Raw genomic sequence first — 19,984 nt, forward strand, 5'->3', positions numbered from 1 at the left:
AAACAAATTCCTTGTGTGTGTGAAGCACACTTGGCAATAAAACTGATTCTGATTCTGAATGTAAGCAACACAGAGAACTTTCTGAATGTTAAAAAATTGAGTGAGTTAAATTGTTGGTCGCTTGCTAACGTTGTGATAAATCATGTTTGAAAAATGTTAGCAACATGCTAAACATGTTAGCAGTGTATTAAACAATGCTAGACGCATGTTAGCAACATGGAAACGTTTCAGAATGTTGCAAACTTCAGGCTTTTACAACTATTTTAGACTAGGCTCTTTTGAGACAACCTCGGAAGTTTCTAGTTTTTGTTTGTTCTCCGTTCTTTCTTTTTCTTCTCCATTTCCCCTTTTTCCACTAACAGAAAGTACAAAATATGGCAGTTTCATGTGTTTCCAGAAAAGAAGAGCTCGCTCTGCCCTGGAAAGTTGGCTCCTGCTGGTTTTGAACTAGATTGTGCTGTTTTTAGATGCTCAAAAGCTGAATAAAGTCAGTCGGCTTAACGTGACAATAAGTCATCCATACTATAATCAGCTGAACTTTTTATGGAGTGTTCAGTAACCCTCAAGAAATGATTGTGGGTGTTAATTATCTGTATTTATTTAATTTACAAGCATTGATGTAATGGGGATTGCACATATACACGTATAAATAAAATAAAGCAACTCATTTAATAGGTTTTAATTCTTGTTCACTTTCTTTTCTCACCACACAACTAAAACAGGCTTTAGTTTTACAGTTGTATTTTCATATGATTTCTGTGTTGAGATGAGGCCTCTCATGTGACTGTCTGTTGTTTTTCTGCTCTGTAGGTGTTCATCGTGTGTTAGCAGTCCTTTCCCCTGCAACTGGTGTAAATATCGCCACATCTGCACTAATAATGTAGCCGAGTGCTCTTTCCAGGAAGGTCGGGTGAGCAGCGCAGAGGTAAGAAGCCAGACCGCAGCACCTAAACAAACACACCGCTGCTAAAGGACACATTTTAACTGACTGACTGACTCTTGGAGTACTTTACTAGTCAAGTGTTTCAACAAAATATGGTCAAGTCAAGACATTTGAAATAAGACAAATGTAGATAACTTTCTGCTGAGTTTGGTCAGATGACTTGTGATAGTTTTGGGATTTTTACATTGTGCTGTATTACTTTTAAATGTGTAAATATCAGTGACATGCAGTGAGGATTGTGGCTGATGAGGCACTGACTCTTTCAGGGCCTTATTTACAAATATATGAACTCAATGTATTTGCCAACTTCCGATTGTGTTTCATATATCATATCAGCATTCTTTTAATACACATGGCAGGTACAAATCGGCTCAAGGAAGAATGTAAAATGTATAGCGATTCAATATGCCTCCCAAAACAACAAGGCGGATGCTACAGACAGCCTATAACATAGCATCACGGCGGCTCTCTCTTTCTCACACACACACAAACACACACAAAGGTTGCACTCTGGTCATACCTTTACTTGTGAATTAAGTCTTGAAATGACATGAATTACTTTAAAATGGTCGCGTTATCTTCTGTCCCGTCCTTTGAAGCAAGCCCTTTAGGCATTGGTCGTCCATTATTTATTAACGTTTTAATTAAAAGTCCAATTTTCTGAAGTTTTTGAGCTGAGATATTGTTACATCTGCCATTTTTGCAGTCAGTTAGACCAAAACATAAAATAACAGACTCCTGTTGAACTTTACTTTACCACAAAGAAGAAGAGCTACCACTGAACAGGAATAACCGTGAGCTCATGCGCGCCCTCTTCAGTGCGGCAGAGCTACTGCCTGCCTCACGTCATGTCTTTTCAGTGCGGCTTCATGTCAGATCCTAAGACTAAATAAATGATAGACATTCGTGAAATAAATGACCTATCATATGCAAAGTGAGGACTTATAATAAAAAATGTCTAGAATGTATAAAAACATTTTAATCAAGCATTACATTGGTAGCATACAAAGAGTAAGTAAAAGGCACTCGCTCAACCCAATTTGCAAGGGTGTTGTAATCTCACAAGCTCAGTGCTGCCTCACCTCACTTCCTATGCTGTAAGTAAACAGAAAATATACAAAATACAGCGATTTTGATTATTAAAAGGATTGAAATCATATGAATCATACAGAAACTGCATTTATAGCACAGATCAGTGGACACATTTGTTTATCATTAGTTTACATCTCATGATGACAGGTGAGGAGGATTCACCTGCCTCCCCTGACTGCAAATCCCTGGTATATATACAATTTTAATGGATAATTGTAAATATTAAACATTCATATTCATTTATATTAAGCTATTCATATTAAGTGCTTTACATATGTTGGGGAAATCTCCTCATCCACCACCATTATGTATATTTATTGTTTAATATATTTAAAAATATATAATAGTTAATAATATGGTTTTATAATATATATAATATAGCATTTAATAGTATTTAATAGGGTTTCTGTGCTATATTATATTGTATTGTATTATATTATATTATATTATATTATATTATATTATATTATATTATATTATATTATATTATATTATATTATATTATATTATTTTATATTATATTATTTTATATTATTTTGTATTATATTATATTATATTATATTATATTATATTATATTATATTATATGATTTTATATGGTATTTATTATATTTTGTTGATTATTATATTATATTATATTATATTATATTATATTATATTATATTATATTATATTATATTATATTATATTATATTATATTATTTCACATTATATACCAAATATTTTTGATTTAAAAATTATTTTTTAAAAAGTAAACAGTTTGTGAACCTGTTTTTTCATGGCTGTTTACCTTCTCTTCCTACCATAAATTGAAATTCAGTTTGCTAGTAATCCACACTGTCTTTTACTAATTAACTGGTTAGTGCTGAACAAATTCTTGACTACTGAATTACTCGCAGCAGTCGCTGTGCTCTGAATTGTTCTTGTGTGAAGGGTTTGATCCACAGCCGTGCAGCATAATCAGATTCAGATGTGTTAGGAGCTGATTTGTGATTCAGTGTGGCTCGGGTGATTCACTGCTTCACTTTCTCTTGTGAGCGATGGATTGAGAAGGGCTCGTCTGCTCTCTGTTTTGCCCTTAAGGGTTGGCATCCGTTTAAACTCAGCATGGTAGCTTTTGTGGCCTGCTTCTTGAGGGGACAGGAAGTGAGAACAACACAGGCACTTACTTGTCCTTTTCAGATTCAAATTTGAATTTAAGGGAAGAATTCATGGCCATACATTCCCTGTTGATTGATTAGGAAAAGTGTTTTTGCATTACTATTTTTTATGTTGTGTTTAAATATGCAAACAAGGCATTAAAAAAAACACATCATTTGCATGCATTTCTAGCACAAAATCTGAACATTGGATTAAGGTAGGTTTAAAATAATGTTCATTTTACATATTAATGAATGTTGTTAATTGATTTTGCGAATGTCTTCTTTATCACTTTTTTTATTCATATTTTGATTACAATACTGCCAACAAGCATATTGTAAAATAATTGTAAAAAATAATTCACTTTTTTTTGTAAATTAAAATGCTGTATACAGTCAGACTAAATATGTATGAGCATATCAGCACAAACATTCAGAATATAAACTCATATAACTAAATATTATGAATATAACTGATATAAAAAAGAGTTTTAGAGTTGAAGTGCTACTAAAGTAGAAATTTAAAGACTATATTATATTCAGTTGAAGTCAGAATTATTAGCCCCCCTGTTTATTTTTGTCCAAAAATTTCACAATTTAACAGAGATTTTTTTTTCAGCACATTTCTAAACATAATAGATTTAATAACTCATTTCTAATAACTGATTTATTTTATTTTTGCCATGATGACAGTAAATAATGTTTTACTAGATGTTTTTCAAGACACTTCTATACCGCTTAAAGTGACATTTAAAGGCTTAACTAGGTTAATTAGGTTAACTAAGCGGGATAGGGTAATTAGGCATGTTTTTGTATAACGATGGTTTAAAAAATAGCTTAAAGGGGCTAATAATGTTGACCTTAAAATGGTTTGTAAAAAATTAAAAACTGCTTTTATTCTAGCCGAAATAAAACAAATAAGACTTACTCTAGAAGAAAAAATATTATCAGACATACTGTGAAAATTTCCTTGCTCTGTTAAACATCATTTGGGAAATATTTAAAAAAGAAAAAAATTCAAAGGGGGATTATTCATATATATTCATATATATATATATATATATATATATATATATATATATATATATATATATATATATATATATATATATATATATATATATATATAATATAAATATATATATATATATATATATATATATATATATATTTATAATATAAATATATATAATATAAATATAAGAATAATGTGGACTAGCAACGCAAAAAAATACTAGCATTGTATCAATTTATATTAGCAGCATGTTATTCATGCTAGAAATATCCTATCGACCTAAAATATACAGTTTCAAATGTTAGTAGGGAGGTAAATCATGTTAGCAACATTTTAGCAACCTGATAAAACATTGTAGCATTTGCTAAATCTTAATGTAATCAAAATCTACACACAATCTTAATCTTGAAATGACAAATGCAATGACAATTTTTGCTAGCAAAGTAAGGACATGCTAGTATTGTACACAACTGTTTTAACAGTATGATAAATCAGTGTAATAGTGAGTTAGGCTAACTCATGTAAGCAACATATTAGCACATAGCACATCTTAGCAACTCTTAAAAGTTTGTTTTGGATATTTTCTTTACTTTAGCCCAAAATTTCAAAATGGACAGATGCAACCAAAAACAACCTAAAACATACTAGTGTTGTATATAAGTATATTAGAAGCGTGTTAATCCTCCTAGAAAATCGTAGTATTGAGGTAAATCATGATCTTAATATGTTAGCAACCTGAAAAAGCATGCTAGCATTAAACAAAATTATGTTAGCTGCATGCTAATCATACTAGAAAATGTTAATAATGAGTTAAATCATGATAGCAACATTTTAGCAACCTGAAAAAACATGCTAGCATTATAGAAAATCATGTTAGTGTATTATAACTGATATCTACAAATTCTAAAATCCCCCAAAAAGTTGTGCTTTCTTTACTTAAAGGGGGGAATATTTAAAAACATTCTCAAAATTGACAGATGCAACAAAAAGCTGTGTTTATTTTTGCATGCAGTGTCTCGCCTTAAAGAGATATTCACTCAAAAATGTTGTTCCAAACCCATATGCTGGTAGTTTTTATGTGTCGTGCAGAATAAATATCAACATACGGGTTTTGAAACAACACGAGGGTGAGTCAATAATGACAGATTTAGCTTTTTGGATGAGCCGTTTCTCTGACATCCAACAAGTCCCTCAGGCTGTGGTAAACTCAACCTGGTCATCGGCCTCTTGCTCCTGCAGATTAACTCTTTCACAAGTGTCCATCTGTATGTGAGAGCCGCACAATGGCTGCTTTCACTCGTTGTCTGCGAAACACTGGGAACTTTTCTCACCCGCTTCTTTGTTTGTCTCGTTTGACACTTGCTTGAGTTGCCGAGCCAAGGCATTTTCCCTCGACGTGTGTTTACACTGGGCGATAAGAGGAAGAATTGTTGCAAATGTCATTCTCACTCTGAATAGAAATCCAGTTTTCCACAAGCTGTTATTTAGGAAGACATTTCGTTAGTTTTCAGAGCATTTGGAGGTGTGAATTTTATTTAGTTATTAGTAAAATCCATTTTATTTATTAGATTTTGAATGGTAAAATGGACAAAATAAGTCAACTTGAATGCTTTTGACATTATTTTAAGTACTTCTAGAGACTAAAATGCAATACAGTAAAAAAAAACCCATAATAATAATACTGAATCATGTTTATGACATAATTTTTTCAGGTTTCCATCAATATTTTTGAAATGTGTAGATATTACAATGTATGCAGTGTATGTGTTTATATTTATGATAAAAATTTTGAGTTTAAACTAGTATTTAAATCATTATTTTTGTTTGTTTGTTTATTTTATGTCTATAAATTTGTTGTTGAGTCACATGCACAGATTTTTGGGCTATATTCTGTGAGTATTTCCATAAAAAAAGTAACATATACATTTGCTACATTTTCATTTATTAATTTAGCAGATGCTTTTGTCCAAAGCAACTTAAATATGAGGATAAAAAAGCACGTCAGATTGTAGGAAAGTAATTGTAATAAAGTGTCTGGTGCATTAGGAGAGGAAAGAGTGTTTTTTTAAAATAATTTTTGATTAATTTTCTGTTTCTTTTATATTGTATATATTTTTTTAAAAATCTAATATTTATTTTGTTGGAACACATTGACATTCTTTAATATTTTAGATGAAAAAATATTTTATAAATTATGATGGCATTTGTTTTATTTAATTTTTTTAGCTGTTTATTTTGCATTTATTGAAAAAATATATGTATTGTTGAAACTTTGGAAACAAAATATTTAGTATTTAAATATTTAATATTAGGTATTATTTACAAAATGTTTGCATACATCAAAAACCCATCCATCAATAACACATCCAACCATCTATCCATCAATCATCCATCCATTCATAATCGTAATCGTAATCAATCCATACATCCATCCATCAATAACCCATACATCCATACATCTATCATTCATCCATAATCAATCCATACATCTATCCAGCAATAATCCATCCATCCATCCATTAATCAATTATCTATTCATCCATCCATTCATCAATAATCCATTTATCTATCTATCTATCTATCTATCTATCTATCTATCTATCTATCTATCTATCTATCTATCTATCTATCTATCTATCTATCTATCTATCTATCTATCTATCTATCTATCTATCTATCTATCTATCTATCTATCCATAATTCATTCATCAATCAATAATCCATCCATCCATCCATCTATCCCCATCCATCAATAATCTGTTCATCCATCCATCAATAATCCATCCATCCATTTATCCATCCATCAATAATCTATTCATCCATCCATCAATAATCTGTTCATCCATCCATCAATAATCTGTTCATCCATCCATCAATAATCCATCCATCCATTTATCCATCCATCAATAATCTATTCATCCATCCATCATCAATAATCCTTTTATCCATCCATTAATAATTTATCCATCCATCCATCAATCCATCCATCAATAATCTATTTATCCATTCATCATTAATAATCCATACATTCATCCATCAATAATCTATCCATTCATCCATCCATCCATCCATCAATAATCCATCCATCCATCCATCGATAATCTATCCATCCATCCATACATCAATAATCCATCCATCAATAATCTATCCATCCATTTGTCAATAATCCATCCGCCATCCATCCATTTATTTATCCATGCAGTTTGTTTGCATTGTTTCCAATAGAAACGATTTCTAATGTGCACTAAAAATGCCAAATGAATACTTCTACCCGTTACCCAACAACGGTTCCTTCTTGTTTTTATTGGCCACCACCATGTCAGTGATTCGAGTTTTGCCCCCAAACAGACGCGCTATCAAAGCAATTCTCATATAAATGCAAATTCACTCGCAAAAGTTGAAGATACATTGCCTCTCTTTTGTACCATAGTTTAAGCGACCGCCAAGATCCCCCTATAGTGAGCGTTCATTAAACTGCATCATGTGCAAAAAACCCTCACACGGCATTAAACTCCAGCACACTCATTTCTATTTCCATTCAGCTGTAAGCCGATTTGAGTCAATCACGGTTTCATCCTGTTGATTCTACAATTCTCCATTTTTTTTCTACTGCGGCATGATGGATGTTTTCGTGGGTTTCAACAGCATAATTCCTTCCAGAATTTCAGGTGCTAATGAGTGTCGAGCCAAATAACTAGCCAACTTTTTGTGCCTTTTGTTTGTGGTGAGCCATGTTTGAAATGGGCCCAAGTGTTTAATGTCTGCCTCGGTGTCGTGTTTCCAGCCAAGATTCTGTTGCGGTGAGGGGAAATAATAGTCTTAGCACAGATCTGGCCCTATCTGTGAATAGATTTACATCTTGTATTCCCGCCTCCTCTCTCCTTTTTCTCCGTTTTCTTTCTCTCCGTGCGCTTTTGATTTCTTCTTGTCTGATGCGTTATTGCACACTCGAGCGCGCCGCGTTCAGAGGTCGAGAAGTTTTTTTGTGTGTTGTCAGAGTTTTCTTGCACCCGGTGACCGAGGAGTGAAAGGAGAACAGCAGACGTGACTCTCCAGCTGCTTGGATACCAGACACGGAGAGCATTGGCTTTATTTAGATCCCTCTTGCATTTCTTTGCATCATGATTGCAGAGTAAAGCCACAGCAACAGGACTAAAGTGGCTCTGCTAACTAACTAACTAACTAAGCATCCCTGTGGGCTTTAGATGATCGAGAGATGAGTGTGTGTGTGTGAGATGCCACAGCTCCAAAGTGTGTCCTGTTTGATTTTATTCATATCTGAGTGGAAAGTCAAGCATTTTAGCTTTGATTTTTACAAAAGACACCTACTAATGCCATTGAATTAGAATTTTGTCATTGTCATCTGTACTTTCCCACACATAGGCTTTACTTGGGCGGGCCACCCAGGTACATTTAGTGACACATTTAATTTTATTATGATTATCATCCTTTTACACTTTTTTTTTTAATCTGCCTAATATAACCAAACATCTGTGATCTAAGTAGTGGAAAATCTTCTCTCCTTTACCTGTTTTGTTCTGTGTATGCAAGAGCTGTCAACACTCCCACAGACAGTCTCGCATGCTCTGCAGACCCACAGAGATCCGCCTTTTTGGGACTAAAAATTTGTCAGGCCGGGGTTTCTAAATCTCCTAAAATGTCCGGGATTTGGCTTTTGCTTTCATTTTCTAAAGCTGTCGTTAATTTTGAATTAGAATTTTTATTGTCATCAGTACTTACCCACACATAGGCTTTACTTGGGTGGGCTACCCAGGTATATTTAGGGACACATTTATTTTTATTATAATTGTCATCCTAATTCGCCTAATATAACCAAACATCCAATTCAATTCAATTCACCTTTATTTGTATAGCGCTTTTACAATGTAGATTGTGTCAAAGCAGCTTCACATAAAAGGTCATAGTAAATTGGAACAGTGTAGTTCAGTTTTCAGTGTTTAAGTTCAGATCAGTTTAGCTCAGTTCAGTGTGGTTTAATAATCACTACTGAGAGTCCAAACACTGAAGAGCAAATCCAACGATGCGCAGCTCTACAGATCCCAAACCATGCAAGCCAGTGGCGATCTGTGATCCAAGTAGTGGAAAATCTTCTCTCCTTTACCTGTATTGTTTTGTGTGTGCGAGAGCTGTCAACACTCCCACAGACAGTCTCACATGCTCTGCAGACCCACAGAGATGCTCCTTTTTGGGACTAAAAATTTGTCTGGCCGGGGTTTTTTAATCTCCTAAAATGTCCGGGATTCGGCTTTTGCTTTTGTTTTCTAAAGCTGTCATTAATCGTATGCGTTTTTGCATGAGAGTTAACATTAAATAATTCATTTTTTGATCTAAATAACTCAGAAAAACTTTACTATATACTCGGAGAGGACGAAATGACTGATCTAAACTGTCTGCCTACTAATGCCATTGAATTTGAAATGAATTGAATTAGAATTTTATTGTCATCAGTACTTTCCCACAGATAGGCTTTACTTGGGCGGGCCACCGAAGTATATTTAGTGATACATTTATTTTTACTATAATTGTCATCCTTTTATACTTTTTTTTTTTTTAATCCGCCTAATATAACCAAACATCCAATTCAATTCAATTCACCTTTATTTGTATAGAGCTTTTACAATGTAGATTGTGTCAAAGCAGCTTCACATAAAAGCTCATGGTAAATTGGAACAGTGTAGTTCAGTTTTCAGTGTTTAAGTTCAGTTCAGTTTAGCTCAGTTCAGTGTGGCTTAAAAATCACTACTGAGAGTCCAAACACTGAAGAGCAAATCCAACGATGCGCAGCTCTACAGATCCCAAACCATGCAAGCCAGTGGCGATCTGTGATCCAAGTAATGAAAAATCTTCTCTCCTTTACCTGTATTGTTCTGTGTGTGCAAGAGCTGTCAACACTCCCACAGACAGTCTCACATGCTCTGCAGACCCACAGAGATGCGCCTTTTTGGGACTAAAAATTTGTCTGGCCGGGATTTTTAAATCTCCTAAAATGTCCGGGATTCGGCTTTTGCTTTCGTTTTCTAAAGCTGACGTTAATCGTATGCGTTTTTGCATAAGAGTTAACATTAAATAATTCATTCTTTGATCTAAACATCTCAGAAAAACTTTACTATATACTCGGAGAAGATGAAATGATGATCTAAACTGTCTGCCTACTAATGCCATTGAATTTGAAATGAATTGAATTAGAATTTTATTGTCATCAGTACTTTCCCAAACATAGGCTTTACTTGGGCGGGCCACCCAGGTATATTTAGTGACACATTTATTTTTACTATAATTGTCATCCTTTTATACTTTTTTTTTTATCCGCCTAATATAACCAAACATCCAATTCAATTCACCTTTATTTGTATAGCGCTTTTACAATGTAGATTGTGTCAAAGCAGCTTCACATAAAAGCTCATGGTAAATTGGAACAGTGTAGTTCAGTTTTCAGTGTTTAAGTTCAGTTCAGTTTAGCTCAGTTCAGTGTGGTTTAAAATCACTACTGAGAGTCCAAACACTGAAGAGCAAATCCAACGATGCGCAGCTCTACAGATCCCAAACCATGCAAGCCAGTGGCGATCTGTGATCCAAGTAGTGGAAAATCTTCTCTCCTTTACCTGTATTGTTCTGTGTGTGTGAGAGCTGTCAACACTCCCACAGACAGTCTCACATGCTCTGCAGACCCACCGAGATGCGCCTTTTTGGGACTAAAAATTTGTCTGGCCGGGATTTCTAAATATCCTAAAATGTCCGGGATTCGGCTTTTGCTTTTGTTGTCTAAAGCTGACGTTAATCGTATGCGTTTTTGCATGAAAGTTAACATTAAATAATTCATTCTTTGATCTAAACAACTCAGAAAAACTTTTCTATATACTCAGAGAGGATGAAATGACTGATCTAAACTGTCTGCAAAATATATGTACACCATTAGTAATGGTTAATTGGTGTATTTGCCTTATTTAAATAATCTACTCATTTTAATCTTGTAATTATTATACATTTTAAAGATATTTTCTGCTTTTATTCCCTTTTCTGTCATTTATTTCTCATTATGTATATTTTACATACATATCTAAAATGCTTTGGATTTGTTTTGTGCACAGATTAATCATTGACTTAAAGAACAGCACTGTGCGCTAGCAAAAATACACCCTGTAGATTCCTGATTTGGCGCAGACTTTAACAAAGAGCCAGCGAGTGTGATAGAGTGATGGAGTGACAGGCGCTGACGGCCTGCTCTCTGAAGCGCTGTCATCTTGGCCCGCTCCAGCCTCCAGTATCAACACCCAGTGACTCAACACTTTTCGCTGACTAACTCGTTTTTTTTTTCTCGGCCGAGAGTGAAGAAGGGAGGGCGATAAGAAGATTGTCATTCTCAGCGCTGGAGGGAAAGACAGAGAGATGGCCGTATCTCAGTGCTGCTGGCTGCCTCTGATAAGCACTGATAAGGCATCTCTTTGATGTTCAGTTAAGTGTAAAATTAAAATGCGCCAAAAGCCGAAGGGGCGAGTAAACGAGCGGCACCCCCTTCTGCATCTACAACTGAGAGGATTTTCCTGTCTTTTTTTGTTGCTAGTGTTTTGTATCCTCCCTGGTGTGCGTGTGTGTCTCTCTCTCAAATCAGGCAGGTGTTAATTGTATGGGTGTCTGTCCCGCCGTGCTTATATCGAGTCCAAATCATATATCAAATCACTTCCAATCTTTCATCTGGCTATCATTAAGCCTCATTATCCACACGGCCTGATTACAGATCCAATTAACCTTGTTTCTCTGAGCCGCGGCTCCGTTAGCGTGCGCATAGTTAATAATTTCTCTAATTGAAAAACTGTAAATGTCAGAGCGGCGGGTATGGAAACACTTATTTGCCTGGCACTTCCTGACAGAGGTGTTAATTTAAAAAAAAAAAGAAAGTGGCACTGACCAAACGACTACTTAATATGTCTGGAGACGCTTATAGAAGGCTTTAAGTTGATTCGTCACATCTGACCAAATGGATTTAGATGTTTATTGAAGTCGTATTTGAGACTTTTCATAGTTTCAACTTAGAGATGAGTCAGAAATGGAGGAAATGTAAGACAATCGTTTATGTTGTGGGTAGTAAACAATAAATGGTTGGCTGTAAAATCTAGAACACTTTAACATTATACAGTCTCTCACAAATTTCATTTCAAGAGTTCCCACTTAGATATGCTTGGCGTTTAAAGCAGGTTTGGCATGCTGTCCCGGGAGAGAACCCTTAGCTCGGAGATATTTGAGCCCAGGGCTCCCGCCCGGTCGATAAGCATATCAGGAGATCCGAGATCAGGTAGGTCTCGAGAGCTCCCCCTTTAGAAAAGGGAGGAAAAGGAGGAGATGGGATGGAAGGGGGGATTCTTCTAAACGAAGATAGAGCAGTAGGGAGAAAATGATCCATTTATAGTAAACTAGGATCACTCTGATTGGATTATTACTAATTACAGATGAGTGGCCAGACGTGCTCAATTATATCACGTGCTCCTCTCGAAATTAGTTTATGAAGCTTCACTTAAATTAATGTTTTGTATTGGATGCTTTACAATATTTTATTTGTACATATACATTAGATTAGTCAGTACTGAAGCCACATCTGGAGCTAATTTATCATCATAATTTAGGATATTGGTCCAAAAAATGCTAGCCCAAATTTCTATGTTAGGGAAAAATATTTTTAAAAAGAGCAAAAATTAAGATAAAGAAAAAAATATAAAAATTTGTAGTGATTTGCATTAATTTAAATGTGTTATTTTCTAAATATGTTTGGTTGCTTAAATATTATTTTCATCATTATATACTTTTAATAAATTAGTTTTGTTCAAATACACCGAAAATATAAAATATTCACTGAAAAATTGATGAAATATTCATTTTCAAATTGGGGTGTACTCCATTATGCTGAGCACTGTATATAAACTAAATGGTTAATGGTTGTGAACTGAATGGACTGCTGGACACTGGAAGCTCAATTTCATTGATAAAATCATGCCATGTGAGCAATGTTGACTATGCTAACACCACTAATGTACAATGCATACATGGGGATATTAAGAGTTATCCTAGAGCTGAGGTACTAGTGAGAGTACATGATGAAATGTACATATTGAATGTAGCGGTCATTACCTCCACTTCTCCATCTTCCCTCTGGTTACATTGAGCTTACATTTACACACATCCTGTCTTCGTGTTTTTCTTATCCGTTTGTTTGTTTGTCCGGGAAAGTTGGACTTCAGTGCTGGGCCGGCCAAACCGAGCGCAGAGATGGCGCCGGCTTCACAAGCCACGCCATGGCAGCACCACTCACTGAAGCTCCAACCGTAGCATCATCTTTGTGAAAGTCTTATTTGTTTTATTTTGGCTAGAATAAAAGCAGTTAAATTTTTTATGAACCATTTTAAGGTCAATATTATTAGCCCCTTTAAGCAAAATTTTTTTGGACTTTCTACAGAACAAACCATCATTATACAATAGCTTGCCTAATTACCCTAACCTGCCTAGTTAATCTAGTTAACCTAGTTAAGCCTTTAAATGTCACTTTAAGCTGTATAGAAGTGTCTTGAAAAATATCTACTAAAATATTATGTACTGTCATCAAGATAAAAGATAAAATAAATCAGTTATTAGAAAGGAGGTATTAAAATTATTATGTTTAGAAATGTGCTGAGAAAAATCTTCTCTGGTGGAAATTGGTGGAAAAAATAAACAGGGGGGCTAATAATTCAGGGAGGCTAATAATTCTGACTTCAACTGTATGTTTCAGAGTCTGTTAAGCAGATGTAATGTTTATACTGAGATTTATGCCACTTAGGCGATTGAAGGAAAAAGTATGATGATGATGATGCTTCCCTATTATTGGTATGTCCCGATCAAGGGGTGAAGTCGGGCTATTTAAGGAGATGCCAGACTCAGAGACGAGGTCAGTTTACCTGGTTAGTGAGTGTGTTGTGGCAGAACCGTGAGCAATTCTCTTTGTTGGATACTCTTATATATTGTAGATAATGTATATTTATATATATTTTTGTGTTGTTTAAAGTCTTTATATTTTGTTTTGTTAATTTGATCTTTGTATTTTTCTCGTACATACCTTTTTGGTTTGGGATCACTGTACATACACTTTGCACTGGACATTTTAACATCATTCTTGTAAACAAAAAAGCACCATTTTTAAACTTCTGGGGTTTTTTTGCTTGAACGGTTAAATTTTTTGGATTTTTATTTATTTATTTTATTTTATTTTTTGGTGTTTGGTGTTGGACATCCCACGCCTGGTAGTGGACCCACTCTGGGAAAACTACGTTATTGTGGCATCATAGTTCATGATCGAAGTGTCTGCGTCGCACAAGGGCTGCACGATATTGGAAAAATCTGACATTGATATATTTTATTTTGCTGCCATTAATATTGCGATATGAATACAATTTCGGCAGATGACTTGAATAGCTCTGCTTGGGATAAAATCATTAACTATGATTGGATTAATCTTGTAGAGGAGTGAATAAAAGAAATTGCAAGAATAAATAAATAAGATAGAGCAAAGATAAACGTAAAATAAGTAGTCAGATAATCAGGTACGGTAATATGATAAAATATCATGATATTTTGCCCCAGATAATGATAGATCACGATATCAGCGATATATCACAAAAAAACATCCACAATATTTCATGATATTTGTAAATGAATAGGGAAAAATGCATCAAAAAGTTATGATTTAATTCTTTTACTAATAGCACATTTTTCTTACAATCACAGTAATGATATATGTTTGATCTACTGTTACGAGAAGTGCCACCTCATGCATATCACTATTTTGTCCTGCCCCATTATTGAATAATCAAATGTAATGTAAAATGTAAACACTGTACGTTCTTCATTGCTGATCAACAACTATATTGGTTCCAACTCCACAATGCAGATGATGCGATGTGACTATTGCGAATGCACACATTGCGATATCAGCCCTAAACTATTATGAATAAAACTAATTGGAAAAAACTGTAAAGCATTCAAATTTGAATTTAATCAAATTGTCAAATTGCAAGGAAAAGGGACATAATTAAATAGAATTAAATGTCAAATTTGCATAAATAAAATACAAACAGACAGATAGTTAGATTTTTCCACTATGCAATATAAAAATCGAAGCATCCATACATTATATGTAACATTTTCCAAATGCACGTTTGTATGATTTTATAGCTTAAACTGAATGTTTTTAGCCATTAAAAAAAAATCACAATTTTGCATTTTAAATTATTTCTACAATATTTCTATAATATTGCAAGGAAAACATTAAATTACACACCAATTTACAATGTGTTTTGCAAAGCAATAAGTAAAAATGTAAATCTAATAATACTACAAAATGCTGTAGTTTTATTAAACTTCAGAATCACGACAGATTTATAAAATTATTTTTTTTAACCTTAATTTTAACCTTAAAATTAACCTTAAAAATGCATGTTAAACTAATTATGTTTGATTTGCATTAATTGATATCACAATTTCATTTTATATTTTGCAAGTATCATTAACTAAACCAAACAGCATATTATTGTTCAATTAAATTTCTTTAGCAAAACAATTGTTAACCCTCTTTTTAAGTGCCTCAGGTAAAAAGCCATTACATTTTGAGGTATATAATTTCTTATTCCTCAAACACAAAAGAAAAAAAAGTTGTCAAATTTTGGTTCACATTACAAAAGTGTAGTATGATAGAATTCAAAAATAGTATTATATAATAATAATAATAATAATAATAATTACTATTATTAATCAACATACTGTTTCTTACCTTTACTAAAAAACTGTTACACCATTCATTGTGCTTCCCACAGCTTGAAATATATACTTGTGACGGTAGCCAGATTTAAACGCATCATTTACCTCGCTCAAATAGTTAAGTATATGCAACAAACAAAAAAATAATTTCATATTTAGGAATAATTTTATTTATTATGACACTTTTATACAGTTTCAATTGGTTAAAGTAAAAAAAAAAAGAAATAATGTTGAATTAAAAATAAAAAATTTTTTTTTGGAAAACACCAAGCGACCCCTTGTCATTGTCCCGCAATTCCCACTTTGGGAACCACTGCAGTAGATGAATGTAGTCGATAAAAATGTTAAAATAGTCAGTTTATAGCTCCAATTAAATGTGATATAAACCATTCCAGACACCACACAGAACTGACATCATCTTTTACACTCTCTCAACAAAGGCTTTATAGGATGCAGTCTTAACTTTTTCTTAAAAGAGAGTGTAAGTGTAGCAAGCAGATCCCTATTCTATTGCAGCAGAGTGTGTTTATTAAAGCACACATTGAATTCCCGTTGTCATTCAAGGGTTTGTTTTAGAGCGGATGCAAACAAGAATCAGTGTCTGTCATGTATGGAAAGAACAGTCAGTCAGCCGGGGGCCGAGATCAGTGTTGTTGTGGGCCGAGAGCATATGTGGGCTCTTTCAGTGATTACCACACCGGCTTATTTTTACATTCACAATGCATAGGCGTTCTATCACTCTGATCTGTGTATGAGTCAGTCTGTATGTGCTCACGGGTTTGTGTGGATGCGTGTGAGTGTGTACTGTCTGTCTGTCTGTCTGTCTGTCTGTCTGTCTGTCTGTCTGTCTGTCTGTCTGTCTGTCTGTGTATGTGTGTCAGTCAGTGTGTGTGTGGCTCAGTGAAGTGCATCTTCTCTCAGTGTGCGCTCTGCCCCGGTGACTTGGCCCAGGCTTTTGAGAGGTGCTTCAGAAACACGAACATAAAAACACTCTTCAGACTGTAAACAGGGCGAGTGTGTGTGTGAGACAGGGTCTCTCTCCAGCGCCCCGGGCTTAATCCACTGAACAGCAGCGTCTCTCCATCTCTCTCCAAGACCCCGAGCAGAGGCAGAGCTGCATCTGTTTGAGGACCCTCCAAACTCATATTGATCAGCGCTCTTTCACTGCCAGCTCACTGCACACAAATTGCATTAAAAACTCCATTCTGATGAAGATGCTCTAAAGATAGAAGCAAAATACAACAATCAGGGGTCACTTCAGTAATGTTTTTATATAATTATAATTTAACAAAAGTATATATTTTTATTGGTGACATGGTGGCGCAGCGGTTATCACTGTCACCTCACAGCAAGAAGGTCGCTGGATCGAGTCCCGGCTGCATCAGTTGGCATTTCTATGTGGAGTTTGCATATTCTCATCTTGTTAGTGTGGGTTTCCTCCAGGTGCTCCGGTTTTCCCCACAGTCCAAAGTCATGTGGTATTGAATAAACTAAGTTGGCGGTTCATTCCGCTGTGGCGACCCCTGATTAGTAAAGGGACTAAGTCAAAGGAAAATTAATGAATGAATGAATTAAAAGTATATATTTTTTATTAAGCAAAAATGATGTAAATTGATCAGAAATTATATATATTTCAGATTTAAAAATTCTATTTCTCAAATAAATGAGGTCACTTCAGAAATGTTTTTCTCATTATATTTAACAAAAGCATATATTTTTTTATTTGGCTTACAATATATCATGACTTAAATTGGTCAAAAGTAATATATCATGACTTAATTTGGTCAAAAGTAATATATCATGACTTAATTTGGTCAAAAGTAATATATCGTGACTTAATTTGGTCAAAAGTAATATATCGTGACTTAATTTGGTCAAAAGTAATATATCGTGACTTAATTTGGTCAAAAGTAATATATCGTGACTTAATTTGGTCAAAAGTAATATATCGTGACTTAATTTGGTCAAAAGTAATATATCGTGACTTAATTTGGTCAAAAGTAATATATCGTGACTTAATTTGGTCAAAAGTAATATATCGTGACTTAATTTGGTCAAAAGTAGTATATCGTGACTTAATTTGGTCAAAAGTAATATATCGTGACTTAATTTGGTCAAAAGTAATATATCGTGACTTAATTTGGTCAAACGTAATATATCGTGACTTAAATTGATCAAAAGTAATATATCATGGCTTAATTTGGTCAAAAGTAATATATCGTGACTTAATTTGGTCAAACGTAATATATCGTGACTTAAATTGGTCAAAAGTAATATATCATGGCTTAATTTGGTCAAAAAAAATATATCGTGACTTAAATTGGTCAAAAGTAATATATCGTGACTTAAATTGGTCAAACGTAATATATCGTGACTTAAATTGATCAAAATCGTGACTTAAACTGGTCAAAAGTAATATATCATTGGTCAAAAGTAATATATCGTGACTTAAATTGGTCAAAAGTAATATATTGTGACTTAAATTAATCAAAAGTAATATATCATGACTTAAATTGATTAAAAGTAATATAATTTAATTTCTCAAATAAGTATTATTAAATAATAATAACTCTGACAAAAATGTTAAGCAGCACAACTTGTTTTAACATCGATGTTAATACATTTAGAAAGAATTCTGAAGTCATGTGGCGCTAAAGAGTAAATATGCAGAAAATTAACTCTTGTGTTACAGGAATAAATTGTTTTTTTAAATCAATCAAGAAAATATAATATTAATAAATATGTAATAATATAATAATATATATTTAATACATTATATAACATATTAACTTTAGGTGGTTTAAAAATAAGACATTTAGTCAATAAGACAGTTCAGTTCATTTTGATTCAGTTTAAATAATTCCAAAGAACTGTTTTAAAGTTATTTTAAATTGTAATAATATTAATAATACACAATAGTACTTTTTTTGGTCAGTACTCTACCAAACTACATTTTTCTAGATGTTCATTTAAACCAATAGTCAACTAATTACACATTTTTTATTAATTGCTTCGGTGGAAGACTGCCTGAACGTATAAATGTTATATCAAGGAATAAAGTATAACATTCGTTTGTGACATAACTACTTATGCACTTGACAAAACAACTAAAGTATAAAACATCTTTACGTTCAAAAAATGTAAATAAATCTTTTGAGAAGTGAAATTTGCTTAGCAAATAAATGTGTAAAACTTATTTTAAAGCTTACAGATAAATTATTTAGCTTAAAATGCTTATTTTTATAATAATAAAAAAATAATAAACCTGTACGTGAAATATTTACTTTAAGTGGTTTAAAATATCTGTAATATGTAATAACTCTGTAATAATTTATATTTTAAAAAATAAAAAAATAAAGTTAAATAAAGTAAATAAAGTTTCTTTTAATGTTTGTGAGCAAAACAATTATTTATTTCTTTATTTATTTACTGTTATTATTTGTTTATTTACTGTTATGATTTATTTATTTATTTACTGTTATTAATTATTTATTTACTCATTCATTCATTTTCTTTTCACCTTAGTCCCTTTATTAATCTGGGGACGCCATCGTGGAATGAACGGCCAACTTATCCAACATATGTTTTACACAGCGGGATGCCCTTCCAGCTGCAACCCATCACTGGGAAACATCCATACACTCATTCACACACATACATTATGAACAATTTAGCTTATCCAAATTAACCTATAGTGCATGTCTTTGGACTTGTGGGGGAAACCGGAGCATCTGGAGGAAGCGCGAACATGAGGAGAACATGCAAACTCCACACAGAAATGCCAACTGACCCAGCCGAGGCTTGAACCAGCGACCTTCTTGCTGTGAGGTGAACGTGTTACCCACTGTGCCACCGTGCAGCCTATTAATTTATTTACTGTTATTATTTGTTATTTACCATTTGAAACAGCCAATCACAGAGAAACAATCACCTTTAGAAAGTCACTACAGTGCTTCTTGGTCACTAAACAAAATGGTTTCATTTAATTAAGAAAGAA

At 33.5% G+C, this 19,984-nt stretch overlaps 1 protein-coding gene across 1 annotated transcript in view; it reads left to right on the forward strand.

Annotated features, from left to right (window-relative positions):
• The window catches only part of plxna3 (plexin A3), a 354,762-nt gene that overhangs the window by 194,455 nt on the left and 140,323 nt on the right, over positions 1 to 19,984 (forward strand). The window contains exon 9 of the mRNA XM_056464035.1: positions 811 to 925. Coding sequence (XP_056320010.1) covers positions 811 to 925 — 115 coding nt within the window. The remainder of the gene's footprint in view (positions 1 to 810; positions 926 to 19,984) is intronic.

The sequence above is a fragment of the Danio aesculapii genome, chromosome 8 (assembly GCF_903798145.1).
Source record: "Danio aesculapii chromosome 8, fDanAes4.1, whole genome shotgun sequence".
In the NCBI taxonomy this organism is placed as follows: Eukaryota; Metazoa; Chordata; class Actinopteri; order Cypriniformes; family Danionidae; genus Danio; species Danio aesculapii.